Source organism: Hemibagrus wyckioides, linkage group LG14, assembly GCF_019097595.1.
Source record: "Hemibagrus wyckioides isolate EC202008001 linkage group LG14, SWU_Hwy_1.0, whole genome shotgun sequence".
NCBI classification, from domain to species: Eukaryota; Metazoa; Chordata; class Actinopteri; order Siluriformes; family Bagridae; genus Hemibagrus; species Hemibagrus wyckioides.
In genome coordinates, this window is record NC_080723.1 from 19475011 (window position 1) to 19495010 (window position 20000).

The window sequence follows — 20000 nt, forward strand, 5'->3', positions numbered from 1 at the left end:
TCCCCATGGGTACTGCCTGGCTCTCACCAGCTTATTTCCCACTTTAACCTCCTCTCCACTTCCCACCACAGCAAACGGCAGATGAGCCTGGAACAGAAAATCCGACACTCTGATGCAACATCGGTACAAACACCTCACAAACTCTCTGAGGTGGAGTTTCACTCACGTTCATGGAGGAGTTGATTTCCGCTATGGCTTCATCGTCTGTGGGGAATTGATAAATCTGGACGCCGTTGCTCACGAGCTCGCTCATGATCTTAATCTTGAATTTATGAAGCTCAGACTTGGAGATTGTGTCTGCTTTAGCGATAATGGGAATGATGTTTACCTAAAAAGAAATAAATCAATAAACTGATCCATTAAACTGAGAGATACACTTATCAGGTGTAAGATTATGAGCACTGACAGGTGAAATGAATAACACTGAAATGGACAAGCGTAAGGATTTGAGCGAGTTTGATGAAGGGCCAGATTGTGATGGCCAGACCACTGGATCAGAGCATCTCCAAAACTGCAGCTCTTGTGGGGTGTTCCCAGTCTGCAGTGGTCAGTATCTATCAAAAGTGGTCCAAGGAAGGAACAGTGCTGAACTGGTGACAGGGCGGCCAAGGCTCATTGATGCACGTGGGGAGTGAAGGCTGGCCCGTGTGATCCGATCCAACAGACGAGCTACTGCTGCTGAAATTGCTGAAGAAGTTAATGCTGGTTCCGATAGAAAGGTGTCAGAATACACCGTGCAGGAAAGAGGGGCCAACACAATATTTGGCAAGTGGTCATATTGTTATGCCTGATCAGTGTATGCATATGATATAGTACTTATGTTCACATGAAGCACTGAAACCGAATAAATAAATCCTACCTTACTGTCCAGCATCTTCATAGTAACCAGATCAAGGGATCTGAGAGAGTGGCCTGTCGGGGAGATGAAGTACAGGCAGGCGTGGATCCTCGTGTCGTGATAGTTAAAGAGCGAACGCTTGATCTTCAGCTCCTCTTGGAGGAAATTCTCAAACTGGGCATCAATGTAGTCTGTGATGGGTTTATAGCTGCAGAAAAAATATGCTATAATACATAACTGTCTTGTGAAATGATTATTTTACTTCACATTACTGAGCTTAGGTTTAAATCTGCGAAAGCTAGTATTCTCTAAACATTTATAACACCATGTACCACTATTTTTTGTTCCTGATTAGTAACTCTTACTTTAAAATCTTCTTCAAAAGTATTAAAATGGGCTATTTATCTCCTCAAATATTGTGACTAGGACATTTTAAAAAGAAAATGGAGGCAAATATCGGAAAAATATAGCCAGAATCTGTAACATTTATAAAACTAAAAGACTAAAAGTCTAGCGTATAAAATTTTCATCCCAGATGAAATCACAAATCTAGTCACACAGCCATGTTTTTGTCTGATCTTTGGTGCATCATTTATACCCGGGAGCCATGAGGCTAATGTAGCTAACAGGTACTGAAAGCTCATTTCATCATATGCTACATGTTTAGCCTGAATATTTCCTTAAATACATGCTTGTGCTGGAAAAGAAACCTTGTTTAGCATCAAAAATGATTGTTAGCATTGTTTCCTGAGGTAAATGTGTCATGAAACTTGAAAACAATTGATATTTTATGCTAGCCATGTTAGCCTCTGATATAAAAAGAGTGGTTCCATTTGATGTAAGTGGAAAGTTGTGACAGAAAAAAAGTGTTGTTTAAGGAGTTTAATGGTTTGTTTTAGTCCGGATAGAATTAAAAGAAGAATAATAAACTAGAATGTCTCAATGTATAAAAGGCTAGCAACCAAAAACTACCAATTGTGCAGCAGGTTTTGAGAAACATTGGCGCCTTCAGTGTCCAGAGTGTTAAAATATGTGCATTCCACAAACCTCTCTTCTTTATTGACCTGGTCACCAAACCCCACGGTGTTTACGATCGTCAGCTTCAGCTCCACGTTGCTCTCCTGGAGCTCATACGTCCTGGGGCATAAATACACACCGCTCTCATAGTGACTGGCCTCCTCATTTTCAAAGATCGTGTTAAACAGTGTGTTCATTAATGTCGATTTTCCAATCCCGGTTTCACCTGAAAAGAAACCAAGGCATACGGGTTTACACGGACGTTTTAACAGACATTTATCTTGTAATTTCTCTACATTTTGGTTGTGGGTTTATTATATCTTTGAGAATTGGGTCTGGTGGAAGGAAGAAAAATAGGGTCAAGAGTGAGGAGGGTGTGTTAGCATAGTTGATAATGAATGAATGGAACAACTCAGATCATGTGAAGAATAAAGAACGTCTCGACTAATTCGGAGTGATCAGAGAAGCTGTATATTAGATAAAGTATATGAGATTTCTTGCTCACCCACACAGAGGATGTTGAAGCAGAACCCTTGAGATACCGATTTGCTAACCAGCTGATCCGGGAGGCTGTCAAATCCAACATGGCCGCCGAGAGTCAGCGTCCTCTTTTCCTCAGTCTGAGGGGTGAGAGAAACGATTCGGACACTTTACACCAAATTATAACATCTGCTGAATCACTACCGCTAGCAACGATCAGATTAAACACATTTAATACTAGCATAAGACAAGTAGCATCAAAGCAACATGCTTTCCAGTGTTAAAAAAGTCTTTAAAAATTTTAACAAAAACATAAATAAATAAATGAATAAATAAATAAATAAATATTTATATAAATTTTTTTCAGTGTTACTTTGCTAACACTAGAAATTGCTAGTGCTAGTAAAGTGTGTAGGACTGACAGAACGATGTTTTAGTTTGCATGAATATTACATGATGTATGTACAAACAAATAACCTGCAGCCGAACCTGAATACAAAACAACAACAACAACAAAATACCCAAATAAATAGGTTCATTAAAACCAACAAATAAGCAACAAACGAACAAAGAAACGTATAAATACAAACAAATTAATATGCATGGAAACACCAAGGAAATGAATGCATACGTCTAAACAAACAAACAAAAAATATGAATCGATAATAAACAAACATAAACTAAGCACGAACCAAAGAATAAACAGTGAACCACTAAATAAACAAGTAAATGGAAACAATAAACAATGAATAATAACAAATGCAAACAAAATAAATAAAACAAACAAAGAAACAAAATAAATAAATAAATAAATAGAACTAAATACATAAATATATTTTTTTAAATAATAAATAAGTAAATAAGTAAGTAAATAAATAAATAAATAAATAAATAAATAAATAATTTTGAAAATAAACTATAAAAATTGTGATACTTTTCTCTCTTTTTTTTTCCTTTTCTTTTTTTTTTATTTTTGAAAAACCAGAAATGAAGGACGTCAGGTTTTTTTTGTTTTTGTTTTTTTACAGATTGTGTGCAGTCTAAAGATGAAGGAAGCATTTAGATGTGAAACAGGGCTGAATGGAGATGTGAGGCTCATGGCAGAGACGAGCCCAGCACCAACACCAAGCAGCCCGCTGACACATTCAGAGTGCCAGCTTCTGTCCAGACACAAGAAAAGTGTTTCACACAGCAAGCCGTTCCACACGCTGGCACACTACTCTCAAAACACACACACACACACAAGCGACATAAAGGCCTCTTTATAGCTCCCTCCCTTCCTGAAACACAGTGTCAGTGCTCTGGCTTTGTGAAAACACTCATTAATCAAAATTTCTCTTTCGGCAAAATGTTATGATGGCTGTTGAGAAACGCGGCAGGATCTGGCAACCCTGTATTCCATATACATACATGAACAAATACAGTATTATAACGTACAGTGAATAGTGTATAAAGCTAAACATCCTCATGTGAAAATAAAAACATTGTTGCATGACCAAGGACTAAAAAATTATTAAAACTCAAGCAACTTGATATGAAGATGCACAAAAGAATCGTCTCTGTGTATTTATAAACGTTCCCAGGTCTCGTCACACGGATCTATCTGCAGAGCAAATGGTCATGACGATACAGAGCAAATAAACTGACACTTACAGGGTATGTGTCTACATCCACGGCAGCCATGCTGATCTATCAGAGAAGCCGACGGTCTTCAGATTCATCTGTACGACTCTGACACTTTGTTTTCTCTGAAGACTTTCAGCAGGGCCCCTGGATGGAAACTCCCCCTTCACATTAAAATGCAGCTGGTGAAGCTGAGATGCCATCCTCCGAGTACGCCAACCTCCTGGCATGGACTTTCTGCCTTACAATGCCCAGAGAACACACTCCGTATCGATGATTACTGACGTGGGTTTTATCTTCAGTGGCTTTCCAGGAAAAGTATAAAGGTTTTTAAAGCACAGTGCTGTCTGGTGAATTCTCCAATCTGATTGGTCAGAATAGTGGAATCAGAAGAAACGTACATTTTAGCATGACCTGTCCTCAGATCGATGAATCAGCATTTTATTCTCTCATGTGATTTTGTTTAGCACAGAAAAACTGAGGATTTGTTGATACTGAGAGCTGTTCTGTTATTAGATGTTTATTTGTAGCGTTCATGGAAGGAGTCTCCAGTGTCAGCACTGTAACAGTCAGTATGTTTTCCTCCCTGTGCAAGCTGTTTATTTCTCCAAACAGAGAAGCTGGTGAGGGAATAACAAAATATCTATTTTGTGTAAGTAACTATAAACTGTAAAAGTCATTAATGGTTAAATTATGAGAAAAGTTGATGAATAGAATGTTGTTATTTTGGAACAAATTGCTGAGGTATAAGAGGAATAAAACTCTTCAGAACATGATACTATAGGAAAATAATCAGCTTCACAGTGGTAGGAAGTTACTCCACATTGGGCCACATCCTAGCACCCCATCATTAATTATTATTATTATTATTATTACTATTATTATTATTAATAACAACAATAATAATAATAAGAAGAACAATAATAAATTATTATTACATTAATATAACATTAATACTACTACTACTACTACTACTACTACTACTACTACTAATAATAATAATAATAATAAATAATAATATAAAAGTATATCTCTAAGTGTTTTCCCTGTGATTGTAAGTTTGCTTTTTAAACCCCATTACATTTTTTCCAGACATTCATTTATATACGCAGACAGACAAATTAAAGGAAAAACATTAACCCTGCTATGCCATGGGGGCATTTATTTATATCCCTGGCAAGGTTTGCATCCACTTTACAGGGAAGTGACTGAACATTTTTATCCTATGATGAATTCCACAAGGTCTTTCCGAGTGGGCGTGGCTTTTTCCAGGATGACCCTGCCCCCTTCTGCATGGCATGAGGGCTCAGTAAACGGTTTAATGGGGTAAGTCATGTGCTGTGATCTTCACAGTCATCAGATTTCTACTGGAACACATGTTTTGGGAGATTTTAGTTTGCCATGTGAGACCACTCCACCATCTCCAGCACCATCAACAAAACAACAACTGAGAGAATATGTTCTATTGGAAGAAGGGTGTTCTTCACCCCAGTACAGATCCAGAGACTTGTAGAACATCTGGATGAAGTTTGGTGAGTTGGTTGGTTCTGTATTTATCTTACATATAGGTAGAAGAGCTGGAAATAAACCGAGACTAATACCAGCTGTGCAGAGACAGAGTGTTTAATACCTCATGACCAGCAGATGGCTCACTTCACAATATTATATATTCTCTCTCTCTCTCTCTCTCTCTCTCTCTCTCTCTCTCTCTCTCTCTCTCTCTCTCACACACACACACACACACACACACACACACACTTTTCAATTTTAAAGTTCTTTTTTGCCGTGATTGTAAGAACACAATATTGCCAAAGCTTCAAGAAAGAAACGAAAGGAAAATAAATAAGTGAATAAATAAATAAATAAATAATCTCTCCCCCCGCCCTCTCTCTCTCTCTTTTCAATTTTAAAGTACTTTATTAGAATATCCATGATTGTTAGAATACAATATTGCCAAAGCTTGAAGATAGAAAACAGGAAAAAAATAAAATAAAAATAAATAAATAATCTCTCTCTCTCTCTCTCTCTCTCTCTCTCTCGCTCCAATTTTAAAGTACATTATTGTCATGATTGTAAGAACACAATATTGCCAAAGCTTCAAGAAAGAAACGAAAGGAAAATAAATAAGTGAATAAATAAATAAATAAATAATCTCTCTCTCTCTCCAATTTTAAAGTATTTTATTGCCATGATTGTAAGAACACAATATTGCCAAAACTTTAAGACAGAAACGAAAGGTAAATAAATAAATAAACAAACAAATAAATAAATAATTTCTCTCTCTCTCCCTCCAATGTTAGTACTTTATTTGCCATGAGTGTGATTGTTAAATAAATAAATAAATACATACATACATACACACACTCTCTCTTTCTCTCTCTCTCTCTCTCTCTCACACACACACACACACACACACACACACACACACACCATTGAGAATAATGTAGTAGTAGTAATAGAGCAAAAATTAGAAAACAGAGCTCCTAAACTTAGAGACTATTGGGATCATAGTTTATGTAACGTATAGTTAAAAAGAGATTATTATCATCAATCTAGAAACACATTTATAAATATACAAACTTCATCTATAAAGTCAGTATAACTGGCAACACGCTTGTACCTGTACCCTTAGTGCTGTTAAATGGAGTTCTGTCAGGTACTTGTTTAGACAAAAATGTCCATGTTGGAATTAATACAATGTCCACAAACAGACAGGAAGATCTTAAAATTATTTTAAAAAGAGAGAAATATTATTACATATTATAAATATTATATACTATACATATATAAAATTTTGAAAAAATAAAAACATAAACACAAGACCTTATTTTGAAACATCATTTATTTGCTTTAGATCATCTACAGATTACAACATCCCATTAAATATCAATAATATCGTAATAATTCGTATTGTATTGCATTTCTGTTGGTTTATTGTGCTTCGTCACTTGCCGCTGGTTTTACCCTGTGATTTATTTCTCTGAAAATCACAGTTACAGACCGAACCAACATGTGTGTGAGTTCTGAAACTGAAATAAACCACCAGTACTGGGTAAAGCTTCATAGTGTTGTAGTTTCTTGTGTGATAAATTTCTCCTTCGACGGATCTTAGGTTGTGTTTTGTAAAACTATCCTGAGCTTTATATTTTTTTAAATGCATTGAAGATTTTTTTTAGCTCAAATCCAAGCGGAGATTATTACATTATTACTATTATTACTATTAGTGGTGAGAAATCATACTGGCTCTGGGTTATTGATACTAAATCAATTAAAAATTGCTAATCCTGTCACATTAAAGGAGCAGTTTGCAATTGCCAAACCTTTTTTTGCAGTTAAAGCTACAAATGTCTCATGAACTGACTCAAAAGAAATGGGGGTGGAGCTGAGCAGCCTTGTTCTGAGCACCTGGAGGCGGGGCTCGTTTCAGGGCCAGAAAATACAGAGCTGAACAAAACCAATCAAGTGTATTGCATGGGAATATTCCAAATCACAATTGTGCTACTGTTTCTATGAAGTTTTGAGTCTAGAAACACTACACAACAAAAAATACATACTGCACCTTTAATGTCAGGAGAACTACAGGTAGATCGTTATACTAGGTTGCAAATCAAGACAAAGTGCCTCAGCTACATGAAGACAAGTAGTAAAACATGCTGTTAGAGGAAACTAATCAACTTATTTACGTGGTTAATAAGTCTTAAGTCTTCCTGCATCACTCCAGCACACTGTTGATTATTTTCCATTAACACCAGTGTCTTCTTCCTTACTTGTTCCTTCATTATTGTTAACGATGTATAGTTAATGACGTCTTAAATGTTGAACAGATTTCGGAGTTTGGCATGTGGTAAAAACAGACCAGTAAACCTGGACGCTTTAAAACAGTGTGTACCATTAACATAAACAACACACACACACACAAGGTCGTACTGAAGAGAGCGAGCTCGCTGTGATCATCACCTGCTCGGCTACTTCACTGGACTTTGATACACTTCACGGGGCCTCATTGAACCATGACCATTACATAACTGAGGAACCCTGCATGAGTAATGTTAATACATGGTATCTGATTCAATTACAGAGGATATTACAGTCTATAATGCTTTATTGATCTATATTGAGTTTCTAACCGATCGATTGCACTGTTCAAAAGAGGTCTCGTGATTCTTCGTTAAAGGTACACCAAGCAGGAGTCTCGTAATTCAGCTGGTAAATTATTATTAATTTATTATTATTTTTTGTATTAATTCAGCAATTATTATTATTATTAATTATTAATATATATTTTTAATTAATTCAGCAATTATTATTATTACTATTTTTTTAAATTATTATTATTATTATTATTATTATTATTACTCTTCAAGGCAAACATGAGCCATCAGACAGGATAAAAAAATATTTCTTCTAAATGTTCTAAAAGAAACAAAAGAAAAAAAAGGGGATTTTCATTAAAAGGTAATGGGAAAAAATTTACATTTCACATCGTTTTGTATCAGATAATTCGAATTTTTGCTTTTCTTTTTATTTCATGCCGTCTTCTGACCTAATTTAAATAATAATGATAATAATAATTTAATTAACTGACTAATTTTTATTTAGTAAAAAAAAAATAATCAAAAATGAACTAAAAAAATAATAATCACGTAAAATTCTTCGTACCGTGTCCTTTCAAGGGCTCTATAATCTACGGTGTATATTATATATATATATATATATATATATATATATATATTTATATATACATATATACATATATATATATATATATATATATTTTTTTTTTTTTTTTTTTTTTTTTCTTAACACTGTAAACATCAATGGGAAATTCTTACTTAGTGTACCTTTATACCTTTAGAGTAAACATTTAATTCTTTTTTTTTTTTTTTTTTTGGCAATTACAAGTCGAAAAGCAGCTTCCATTCAGACCTGAACATCGATTACTAATCACAACAACGCAATAAAAACGAAACACACCAGCACATTTGTTCCTTATTACAGATGGCACATGGAGATGGTTTGGTTTGGCAGTAAACATAATTACAGCGCAGTCATCCATTTGCAGATACGTCGATGATTCAATACAGTTTTGGTCCCAGTGATGGTGTAGAAAAAAATGGCTGTGATGCCAACCAAGCTGGATTTAAAGCTAGCACGATCCTGATGTTTCATTTCAGTTCCAATCCAATCAGCTGTGGTAGTGTAAAGACTATAAACCTCCAATATCCAGGTGTATGTACTGATAGACTGCACTGTAATTAACGGAAAAGAGAAAACCTAGCCAATCAGAAAGAGCACCATTTCAGACAAATAGTCTTTTCTAACACTAGCACAGAGCTGCACCATCCAAAATATTCTCCTGATTAAAAACTAGTCACTAGGAACCACATCTTACAAAACAGCTGAGTCGGGACGTCCTCCAGGACAGACGGGAGAGACAGAGGAGTGGAACTTTGGCACGTTGGGGAAAACACGATGAGATGAGCGGGGTGGGGTGGGGGTGCGGGGTTGGGGGTAGTGGCCGTGTTCGGAGGAGATGAGGTTTGATTTTTGATTTTTTCTTCTTCTCATAATCCTTTGTTGAAGTAAACTCTCTCCACGCCCGGGTGACTCGAGCGGATCTTCTCCTGAAGTTCAGGCTCCAGGCGGCTCACAGCCATCGAGCTAGACACACACACACACACACACACACACAGAGAGAGAGAGAGAGAGAGAGACAACAACACAGTAAGACACAGACACAAACATACAGAAAAAGACAGAGACACACACACACAAAGAGAGAGAGAGAGAGAGAGAGAGAGAGAGAGAGAGAACAACACAGTAAGACACAGACACAAACATACAGAAAAAGACAGAGACACACGCACACACACACACACAGAGAGAGAGAGAGAGAGAGAGAGAGAGAGAGAACAACACAGTAAGACACAGACACAAACATACAGAAAAAGACACAGGTATACACAAACACATACAGAAAAACACACACGCACAGAGAGAGAGAGAGAGAGAGAGAGACAACAACAACACACAGTAAGACACACACACACACACACAGAAAGGCACAGACACACACACACACACACGCAGAGGGAGAGAAAGAGAGAGAGAGAGACAGGTATACACACACACACACAGATAACACACAGAAAAATGCAGACACAAAGAAATACAGAGAAAGACACACAAACATATAGAGACACAGGAGACACACACACAGAAAGACACACAGAATGCTATTTAATCCCACTGTGTATATTTTATATGGAAGTAAAGGAATCATTAGTGTGCACTAGAGTATTCAGCACTTCAGCACTTTTTTAACTGAAGACTAATATGTTATGTTCAGTGCCCTGAGTAGTGGACTAGTAGTGACCTAGGGAGTGGATTGAGACGCAGCCTGTGACAGCAGCTTCAGTAGTTATTAACTCTGATTTACTGTCAATCCCCTTCACTCATGGACTGTTTATTAGTTTGATCTGTTACTCATTATATGATAATCATACTCAGTATGATTGCTGACAGACATGATATATCTGGGGAACATTTCGGTTTCCACTTATAGACTCGCCGGCCACTTTATTAGGAACGGCTCTACATTTATACAGTTATCTAATCAGCCAATCATGAGGCAGCGGCACAGTGCAGATAATCCCACAGATACAGCTCAAGAGCTATCGTTCATGTTCACATCAAACATCACAATGAAGAAAAAGTCTGATCTCTCTCACTTTAACTGTGTGGTGAGTGTCTCTCATCACTTGAAATAGATATTTTAATGTAGAATCCATCTACATCTACAGTTTAACCTGGGTCCTTGTTTTTATTTGATATTTTAAGATAATATAGAACTTCAAGGCTGCCTGAGATAACCAGAAAAATAAATATTAAAAATAAATGAAATAATATATATATATATACATATATGTATACATATTCCGAATACAAATAGATGTATATATATACGTATATATACACTATATTGCCAAAAGTATTCGCTCACCTGCCTTGACTCACATATGAACTTAAGTGACATCCCATTCCTAATCCATAGGGTTCAATATGACGTCGGTCCACCCTTTGCAGCTATAACAGCTTCAACTCTTCTGGGAAGGCTGTCCACAAGGTTTAGGAGTGTGTTTATGGGAATTTTTGACCATTCTTCCAGAAGCGCATTTGTGAGGTCACACACTGATGTTGGACGAGAAGGCCTGGCTCTCAGTCTCCGCTCTAATTCATCCCAAAGGTGTTCTATCGGGTTGAGGTCAGGACTCTGTGCAGGCCAGTCAAGTTCATCCACACCAGACTCTGTCATCCATGTCTTTATGGACCTTGCTTTGTGCACTGGTGCACAGTCATGTTGGAAGAGGAAGGGGCCAGCTCCAAACTGTTCCCACAAAGTTGGGAGCATGGAATTGTCCAAAATGTCTTGGTATGCTGAAGCATTCAGAGTTCCTTTCACTGGAACTAAGGGGCCAAGCCCAGCTCCTGAAAAACAACCCCACACCATAATCCCCCCTCCACCAAACTTTACACTTGGCACAATGCAGTCAGACAAGTACCGTTCTCCTGGCAACCGCCAAACCCAGACTCGTCCATCAGATTGCCAGATGGAGAAGCACGATTCGTCACTCCAGAGAACGCGTCTCCACTGCTCTAGAGTCCAGTGGCAGCATGCTTTACACCACTGCATCCGACGCTTTGCCACATGAAGTTTGGAGGTCTGTAGCGATTGACTCTGCAGAAAGTTGGCGACCTCTTCGCACTATGCGCCTCAGCATCCGCTGACCCCGCTCCATCAGTTTACGTGGCCTACCACTTCGTGGCTGAGTTGCTGTCGTTCCCAAACACTTCCACGTTCTTATAATACAGCTGACAGTTGACTGTGGAATATTTAGGAGCGAGGAAATTTCACGACTGGATTTGTTGCACAGGTGGCATCCTATCAGTTCCACGCTGGAATTCACTGAGCTCCTGAGAGCGACCCATTCTTTCACAAATGTTTGTAAAAACAGTCTGCATGCCTAGGTGCTTGATTTTATACACCTGTGGCCATGGAAGTGATTGGAACACCTGATTCTGATTATTTGGATGGGTGAGCGAATACTTTTGGCAATATAGTGTATATATACACACATATATATACGTATATATACACATCTATTTGTATTCGGAAGTACAAAAAGTATTCAAAAATATAAATTAGATATAAAAACAGATGAAAAATAAATAAAAAGAAATATATATATACAAAATGTATACACAATGTATTCAAAGTACAAAAAATACATTATGTGAAATAAATTTAATATACAGAATTTAATATTATTGAAATTTTGAACAATATAAACCCTGCATATTTGAGTAGATCTGAGTTATCTAACAGGTAAAGAAATATATATTTCTGTTTAATGGAAACTATTATTTATTTATTTATTTATTTATGAAAATTCTGTTCATTTCAGTGATTGATTTTATCACTGATATTTTAATTTTTTATTGATTTATGATTGACTTTTTTTTATCTGCACTGTCTGGTACATTTTATTTATTTATTTATTTATTTGGTAAATACTTGTACACTATCCTTTTTATGATATAAATTTAAATATTCCACCAAAGTTTATGGCCTCATTAAGCTCACAGAGGCTTTTAAGATGACAGGCTGTGGAAATCTTAGATTTCTGATAAAAATGGAAATGTTTGTCAGGGGCTTTTATTTTGGAACTTAAACGTTAAATTGGAAGTCTGCTGAGTTGAGAAATAAAAGCAGCTCTTATTTTCTCACCTCTTCTGTGGGAACAGCGCACAGCACAGCGGAGTGGCAAAGACCAAGCTGAGCAGAAAAAAACATTTACAGAGGTCACAAAGGTCACAGATCCCAAACAAAGGCTGTAAATAGCTGTTTAATACACCAGCGGGTCATCTGGGGCAACTCACCAGAATCCCACCAGGCCGACCTGAATGGGTGCACTCATCCACGGGAACCTCTGAAAAGACCAGGAACACAAAATCAACCCGGCTGCGAGGGTGGAGCTTCTATAGACTCTGTTGTATGGGGTAATGTATGCGCTGGGACATATGGACTGAGCATGCTCAGAACAGGCATGTAAAATACTGCTGTAGACATGAACAGTGGGTTGCTAATACTTATAAAGCAGGCGAAGACGTACCTTCAGGAATGCTTTCTTTTCCAGGGAGTTCATTAAAAACGGTGGAATAGCTATTAAAAAAAAAGAGAGAGAAGAAGATTAAATATTAAGAAAAATAAACCTCACAGAGATAATAAATAAATAAATGATGGAAAAAAAAACATTTATTTATTTTACACATTTATTTATTAAATAATGAATAAATAAATAAATAAATAAATAAATAAATAGTGAAAAAATATATTTATTTATTTATCAGATAATAAATAAATAAATGGTGAAAAACATTTATTTATTAGATAAATAAATAAATGGTAAAAGAAAATTATTTATATATTTATTAGATAATAATTGTATTTATTCGATAATAAATAAATAAATAAATGGTGAAATTATTTATTTATTTATTTACGCCCTTACAGAAACACATATTGTGCTATTACTTTTTTTTAAATCACTTTTTTGAAGTATTAATATATATTAATATTATTAATATATATTATATATCATTTATTATTTTTTGTTCATCTTGGTCTACTCGAACCAAACAGGATGTCTGTAACGATATAAGCCGAGACGAACCCATGCCAGGAGAAGCCATGAGGATCCTGGAGATCACCACTTGTGAGATGGCCTGCTGAGCCGCTTTGGAAGATTCCCCTAACCGATTCCCGTTCTCATCCAGCACCGGAATGCCGTGCTTCAGCTCCCTGGGAGTGAGAAACAGCATGGAATCATGTGACTCACATTCAGTCCACTGTCTGATGGCAGGAAAGTCCACACACACACACACACACCATGTGTTTACCTCTGCCTCATCAGTGGAATGTTGATACAGTTAGCAGCAGCGACAGCAGCAAACGGTACAAAGCGTCCCAGGAGCGGTGAGACGTGCTGCGGAAAAAAATTAAATATTTTGATTTGATCTGAAAATTGAAGCGTTATCTTCATCATGCAGAAAAAACAAACCTGAATAGAAACAAAAAACCAGTGAAATTAAATAAAATCCAGCAGCTGAATTCACAGATCAGAGCTCTGAGGGAATGGGCATGGCCAAATATTCTAATGAGCAAGAGTCTGATTGACAGCTAGATCTTTCCCTGACTTCCAATTAAACTCAACAGCACAAGGTTAGAGGAAGCGCTAGTCACAATGCGCTATGCTGATCGAGTTAGCTCACACTCGCTAACGAGGTTAGCGTCTGCTTGGCTTTTAGAGTTCACACGCATCATGTTAGCGTTAGCTTTTTAGTTCAGCGTTTACTCACACAAGGTTCAGTGGTTATTTGGTAGTTTGGCTTTTGCTCAGTGTGTTAGCATTCTGTTTGTTAGTTTAGGTTTTTCTTGCTATGTTAGCAATCTATTTGTTAGTTTAGCATTTTGATCGCTATGTTAGCATTCTGTTAGTTTAGCTTTTGCTCACTGTGTTAGCATTCTGGCTTGTTAGTTTTGCCTCTGCTTGCTATGTTAGCATTCTGTTCGTTAGTTTAGCTTTTGCATACTATGTTAGCATTCTGTTTGTTAGTTTAGCCTTCTCCTCGCTATGCTAGCATTCTGTCACTTAGTTTAGCCTTTTGCTCGCTATGCTAGCATTCTGTTTGTTAGTTTAGCCTTTTGCTTGCTATGCTAGCATTCTGTTTGTAGGTTTATCCTTTTACTCACTATGCTAGCATTCTGTTTGTTAGTTTCGTAATTTAGCTTTTCTTGTTATGTTAGCAATCTTTTTGTTAGCTTAGCTTGTTATATTAGCATTCTGTTTTTTAGTTTAGTAGTTTAGCTTTTGTTCGCTATATTAGCATTCTGTTTGTTAGTTTAGCTTTTGCTCACTATGTTAGCATTCTGTTTGTCAATTTAGCTTTTGCTCACTATGTTAGCATTCTGTCAGTTAGTTTAGCCTTTTGCTTGCTATGTTATCAATCTATTTGTTAATTTAGCTTTTGCTCGTTATGTTAGCAATCTACTCATTAGTTCAGCTATTGCTTGCTGTTGTTTTAACGTTCACTTGTTAGTTTAGCTTGTAATCCTTAGGTTAGCATTCATTTAAATGAGTAAAAAGTTTAGCTTTTGTCGACTGTCACTGTTTATTTGTTACTTTAGCTTTTTTTGTCACTGTGTTAGCGCTCATTCAGTAGTTTAGCTTTTCCTCATATGACTGCTAAGCGAAAAAAAAGTGTTAATACACGCTTTTCATAAAATCTTTATGAAGTAGTACAGGCTAACAGACACCGCTAAAGGACGCTACCTTTGCTAGAGAGTTGAGTCCTAAAGCCGTGGCCACAGCACCCGTCGTGGCCGATACGTACGCCGTGCCGAGCTGACTGAACACAGGAGGAGAGAGCTTTCATTAACCTTATGCAGTGTGTCTGGGAAGATATACTATATTGCCAAAGGTTTTGGGACACCCCTCGAAAATCATTGAATTCAGGTGTTGTTTTTCAGGGGTTGGACTCAGCCTCTTAGTTCCAGTGAAAGGAACTCTTAATGCTTCAGCTTCATACCAAGACATTTTGGACAATTTCATGCTCCCAACTTTGTGGGAACAGTTTGGGGATGACCCCTTCCTGTTCCAACATGACTGTAGGAACTTGAAGGAGTCCTGACCTCAACTTGATAGAACAACTTTGGGATGAATTAGAGTGGAGACTGTGAGCCGTTACATGCACATGAATGTAATATGGAGTTGGCCCGCCTTTTGCAGCTATAACAGCTTCAACTCTTCTGGGAAGGCTTTTCACAAGGTTTAGGAGTGTGTTTTTGGTCATTTTTGACCATTCCTCTAGAAACACATTTGTGAGGTCAGGCACTGATGTTGGACGAGAAGGTCTGGCTCACAGTCTCCACTCTAATTCATCCCAAAGGTGTTCTATCAGGTTGAGGTCATGACTATGTGAAGTTCCTCCACACCAAACTCTCTCATCCATGTCTTTATGGACCTTGTTTTGTGCACTGGTGTGTAGTCATGTTGGAACAGGAAGGGGTCATCCCCAAACTGTTCCTACAAAGCATGAAATTATCCAAAATGTCTTGGTATGCTGAATCATTAAGAGTTCCTTTCACTGGAACTAAGGGGCCGAGTCCAACCGAACTCAATGATTTAGAGGGGTGTCCCAAAACTTTTGGCAATATAGTGTTTTTCGAAAGGATTTAATGAAGCAGCTGCTCACTTTACTGTAATGGGAGCATCACCACTGCGGTTGGTGTAGTTGACTATTGCATTGAAGGACTGATTGATCCACTGCCAGAACAGCACCGCTGGGGTCGTCCTGGTGTTGGGAAAGAAGAGAAAATAAATCATTAATTAAGGTATTGAATCAGTATAGGGATTATATAACACACACACACTTCTGTAGTACAGGTTGTGCACAGTGATTCTATAACTATATGTAACTCATTATAAATGGCCACTTTATTCGAGAGTTTGGGGTCAGAGTGCAGGGTCAGCCATGATACAGTGCCCCTGGAGCAGAGGGGGTTATTGGCCTTGCTCAAGGGCCCAATGGTGGCAGCTTGGCGGTGCCCAGGCTTGAACCCTGATCAACAACTCAGAGCCTTAACCACTTGAGCTACCACCACCCCAATAGTGCACAGAACGCACAGGTCATGTTACTTAGTATAGTGTAACGTTTTTTGACAAGTCAAATTGCATGAATTTTCCCCTTCTGTATTACATCTTGTGCCACAGCTAATAATTACTTCCTCGCTTAACTCACCGTTCACATTAAAACACCAACGCAGCTTGAGTTTGAGACGGATTTGCATGTTATTAACATTACACACCCTTATTTTAACAAACAAATGACTTTGGTGTATATTCCTCTTGTTTGGTTTCACTCCCAGCTCATGCCTTGTGAGGAACACATACTATACAGCGACCAGACCTTCAGGTATGTGCATCACCTGAGACCAGGAGAGAAGTATATTTCTCTCAACCAGAAAGCAGCCACACTCTTGGACTAAAGTAGATCTGCAGCGGTTTATTTGCTGGTTCATTTTATCAGAATTTGCTCGTTCGTAGATTCCCACCTACAATGGATACAAATCAGGGAAGCTGAAAGCTTGCACAGGATTCCTCAGAGAAAAGCTCTAACCCTCTTTCCTAATCATGAGCTCACAGACTAGCTGCGACTCAGACAGGTGCGAGATCATTGGGATTTGAACTCGACTTCAGAATGGACGCTGTACTGCATGCAACACCATGTGAATCTCAAGCGTTCCTTCTTCCTGGTTCTGCTCACCTGTAGAAGGTCATCATGCAGCCGGTGATGGTCATATTCATGGGCACCTGAGCGGACATGCGGCCAATCAGCAGCATCTTCTCCCCTGTGTCTGGATGGAACGCAGAGTCGAAAATGTATTTGGCCCTCCAGAGCTCGTCTTCCGTCAGACCCGGAGTCACCACACCCTGTCTGGGGGCAAAGAAGGAAGGAAAAGATGAAAATAGTATATGATAAGCATGAAACACACTAGACAGCAGACAAAATCAACCCAAAGAGAAGTAGAAGATTTTGAACTAGTGTGTTTGACTCTGAGGTACCTGTAATCCTGAATGACCCTGCGTGCTTTCTCCAGCTGGTCGTTAGACAGCAGAACATTTCGCGGGTCTGTAACGGTGAAGAAGTGTTTGGCTCTGCCCATGAAAGTGCCCTGATCCCAGCGAGGCTCTTTGATGTTTATCGAGGTGGAGAGCTCGGCCGCCATGCTGCCTGCGGAGGAACAGAAGTGTGAGAGGAGCTCTGCTCACATTGTGCTCGTGCGTATCTCGGAGAGGAACAGCAGGTTAAACTCGTTCCAGTTCCCTGCCATGAAAAGCCTCGGGGATGCAAAGCTAAAAAACACGATGAGAGCTTTCCCTCTATCCATAGTGACATCAGCTGTCTGCGTCCTAAAATAACACGGACTAAAAATACACCATCATGCTTTCTCGCCTGGATTAGCGAAGCCCTGAATCAGCACATCCCGTTACTATGGAAACCGCTGAGCCGGGGGGGGGGGACAGAAATGAACAAAAAAAAAAAAGGCTGCTTGCTTTTCTCTTATATGAAGTGCTCCAGGAGCATTAATGATAAAGGCAGGTTTAATCTGGAATCACTAATAAACCAATAAATAACAAACACCATGAGTCATAAAATGTAGAGTGAAGAAGAAACACAGTACAATGAATTCCCCAGTGCTCACTGGAACACCATTCCAGCTCCGGTTTCCAGTATAAAAGCGATTTATGAAGCTGTTCATTATCAACTCAGGTCATCGGGAGTCAGAGTAAAGTCGTCAAGCTTGGCTGTGCTGCTTCAGGAAATCAGCAAGAAGGAAAAGTTTTCTAAGAAAAGGTTTTTTAATAAGGTTTTAGAGCTTTACACATCACGAACAGGACTTTGTACTCCATGTAGAACTAATAAGGCAGCCAGTGTAGGTTAGATAAGGTCAGAGTAACCTGCCCTGACTTTGTTTTTCAGTAAGATTGTACGCTGGACTAGCTGAAGCTCTCTTAAAGCAGCAGTATGCCAGACAGCTAGCGATACATTAAATAGCCCGTTCACATACATGTATGTAAGGAAAGCATGTGTTTCGGATGTGTCTTATGTTTTATAACAGATCCAGTGTCTGTAGTATACAGTATGCCTCTACGTATTCCACACAGTATGCATTAGATTTGTGTTGAGAATAGTTGCTTATCATCAACTAATTGACTTCTTTCTTTAAGGAAATTTCACATTTTGCTCAAAACAGCGTTTACTAAAAGAGTTGATCTGATTTTAAAAGTTTAGTCGAGATTTTAGCCAAGATAATAAAACATAATAATAATAAAATAAAATAAAATAAATGACGTGCACTAGGGGAATATAAGTGAGTGAATATAAGTGCATGCTTGGGTTGGGCTCGGCCCCTTACTCCCAGTGAAAGGAATTCTTAATGCTTCAGCTTCATACCTTTGGACAATTTCATGCTCGCAACTTTGTAGTGAACAGTTTGGGGATGACCCCTACATGTTCCAACATGACTGCACACCAGTGCACAAAGCAAGGTACATAAAGACATGCATGAGTGAGTTTGGTGTGGAGGAACTTCACAAAGTCCTGACCTCAACCTGATAGAACATTGGGATGAATTTGAATGGAGACTGTGCAAAGTTGGGTGGAAATTGTCCAAAATGTCTTGGTATGAAGCTGAACCATTAAGAGTTCCTTCCACTGAAACTAAGGGACCAAGTCCAACCCCTGAAAAACAACACCTGAACTCAATGATTTGGAGAGAGAAATTTTTGGCAATATAGTGTATGTAAACTAATACATTAGTTGCATCCCGGATACGGTACACACTACGCACTTACACTATGCACTCTAGTGTCTAGTGTAGAAATGCTAGAAGGGCTGCAAGGGTTGAGTGCAGCTTTGCTTATGAAAGCTTTTAATGTGAACACACTACTCACACTGCTTTTGGAGTAGAATAGTGTGCTAGTACGCGATTTGTGACGCCCTACTGTAGGCAAGTACACAATGAAGCACTAGGAACACTATACACTCTTTTGAAGAAATTATTACAAATACTAAGTCACTTCTGGACTCGCATTGTGGCTAACACGAATGTAATGACGCAATATAGTTTATGGAGTGATGGATAAACATTTCAGTATTCTGATTGCAGAAGTGAACTCGCTTCTCCAGCAAGGAAGCACGAGTGCAAAAAATAGATCAGCTACACTTGAGTGTTTCTAAATGCATGTCTTGAAGAAACCCAAGTCACTGCACAGCTGCTCAAACACACATAACCTGTCAGCTCATGAACCCATCGTGTGATTAAAACGGGTTCTAGCGCTCGACATAACTCGCCAGAGGAAAACCAAATGCTAATGTGTGCCTTTGATGTCAAATAAAGTGGCTCGAGCGGCGTAAG

The 20000-nt window shown here is 38.2% G+C and overlaps 2 protein-coding genes across 2 annotated transcripts in view; both read right to left on the reverse strand.

The window, feature by feature from the left end:
* The window catches only part of LOC131364703 (septin-8-A-like), a 10951-nt gene extending 6797 nt beyond the window's left edge, over positions 1-4154 (reverse strand). The window contains exons 1-6 of the mRNA XM_058407973.1: positions 3989-4154; positions 2361-2475; positions 1886-2081; positions 860-1046; positions 167-328; positions 1-87 (exon numbers count right to left, since the gene is read on the reverse strand). The exon at positions 1-87 is cut by the window's left edge and continues 10 nt beyond it. Of these exons, the coding sequence (XP_058263956.1) occupies positions 1-87; positions 167-328; positions 860-1046; positions 1886-2081; positions 2361-2475; positions 3989-4018 (777 nt within the window). The 5' untranslated portion in view covers positions 4019-4154. The remainder of the gene's footprint in view (positions 88-166; positions 329-859; positions 1047-1885; positions 2082-2360; positions 2476-3988) is intronic.
* A 4667-nt stretch (positions 4155-8821) lies between these two features.
* The window catches only part of sfxn1 (sideroflexin 1), a 13676-nt gene continuing 2497 nt past the window's right edge, over positions 8822-20000 (reverse strand). Inside the window, exons 2-11 of the mRNA XM_058408591.1 lie at positions 17644-17812; positions 17345-17515; positions 16274-16372; positions 15352-15427; positions 13919-14004; positions 13693-13820; positions 13132-13181; positions 12899-12948; positions 12747-12794; positions 8822-9619 (exon numbers count right to left, since the gene is read on the reverse strand). Coding sequence (XP_058264574.1) covers positions 9523-9619; positions 12747-12794; positions 12899-12948; positions 13132-13181; positions 13693-13820; positions 13919-14004; positions 15352-15427; positions 16274-16372; positions 17345-17515; positions 17644-17807 — 969 coding nt within the window. The 5' untranslated portion in view covers positions 17808-17812 and the 3' untranslated portion in view covers positions 8822-9522. The remainder of the gene's footprint in view (positions 9620-12746; positions 12795-12898; positions 12949-13131; positions 13182-13692; positions 13821-13918; positions 14005-15351; positions 15428-16273; positions 16373-17344; positions 17516-17643; positions 17813-20000) is intronic.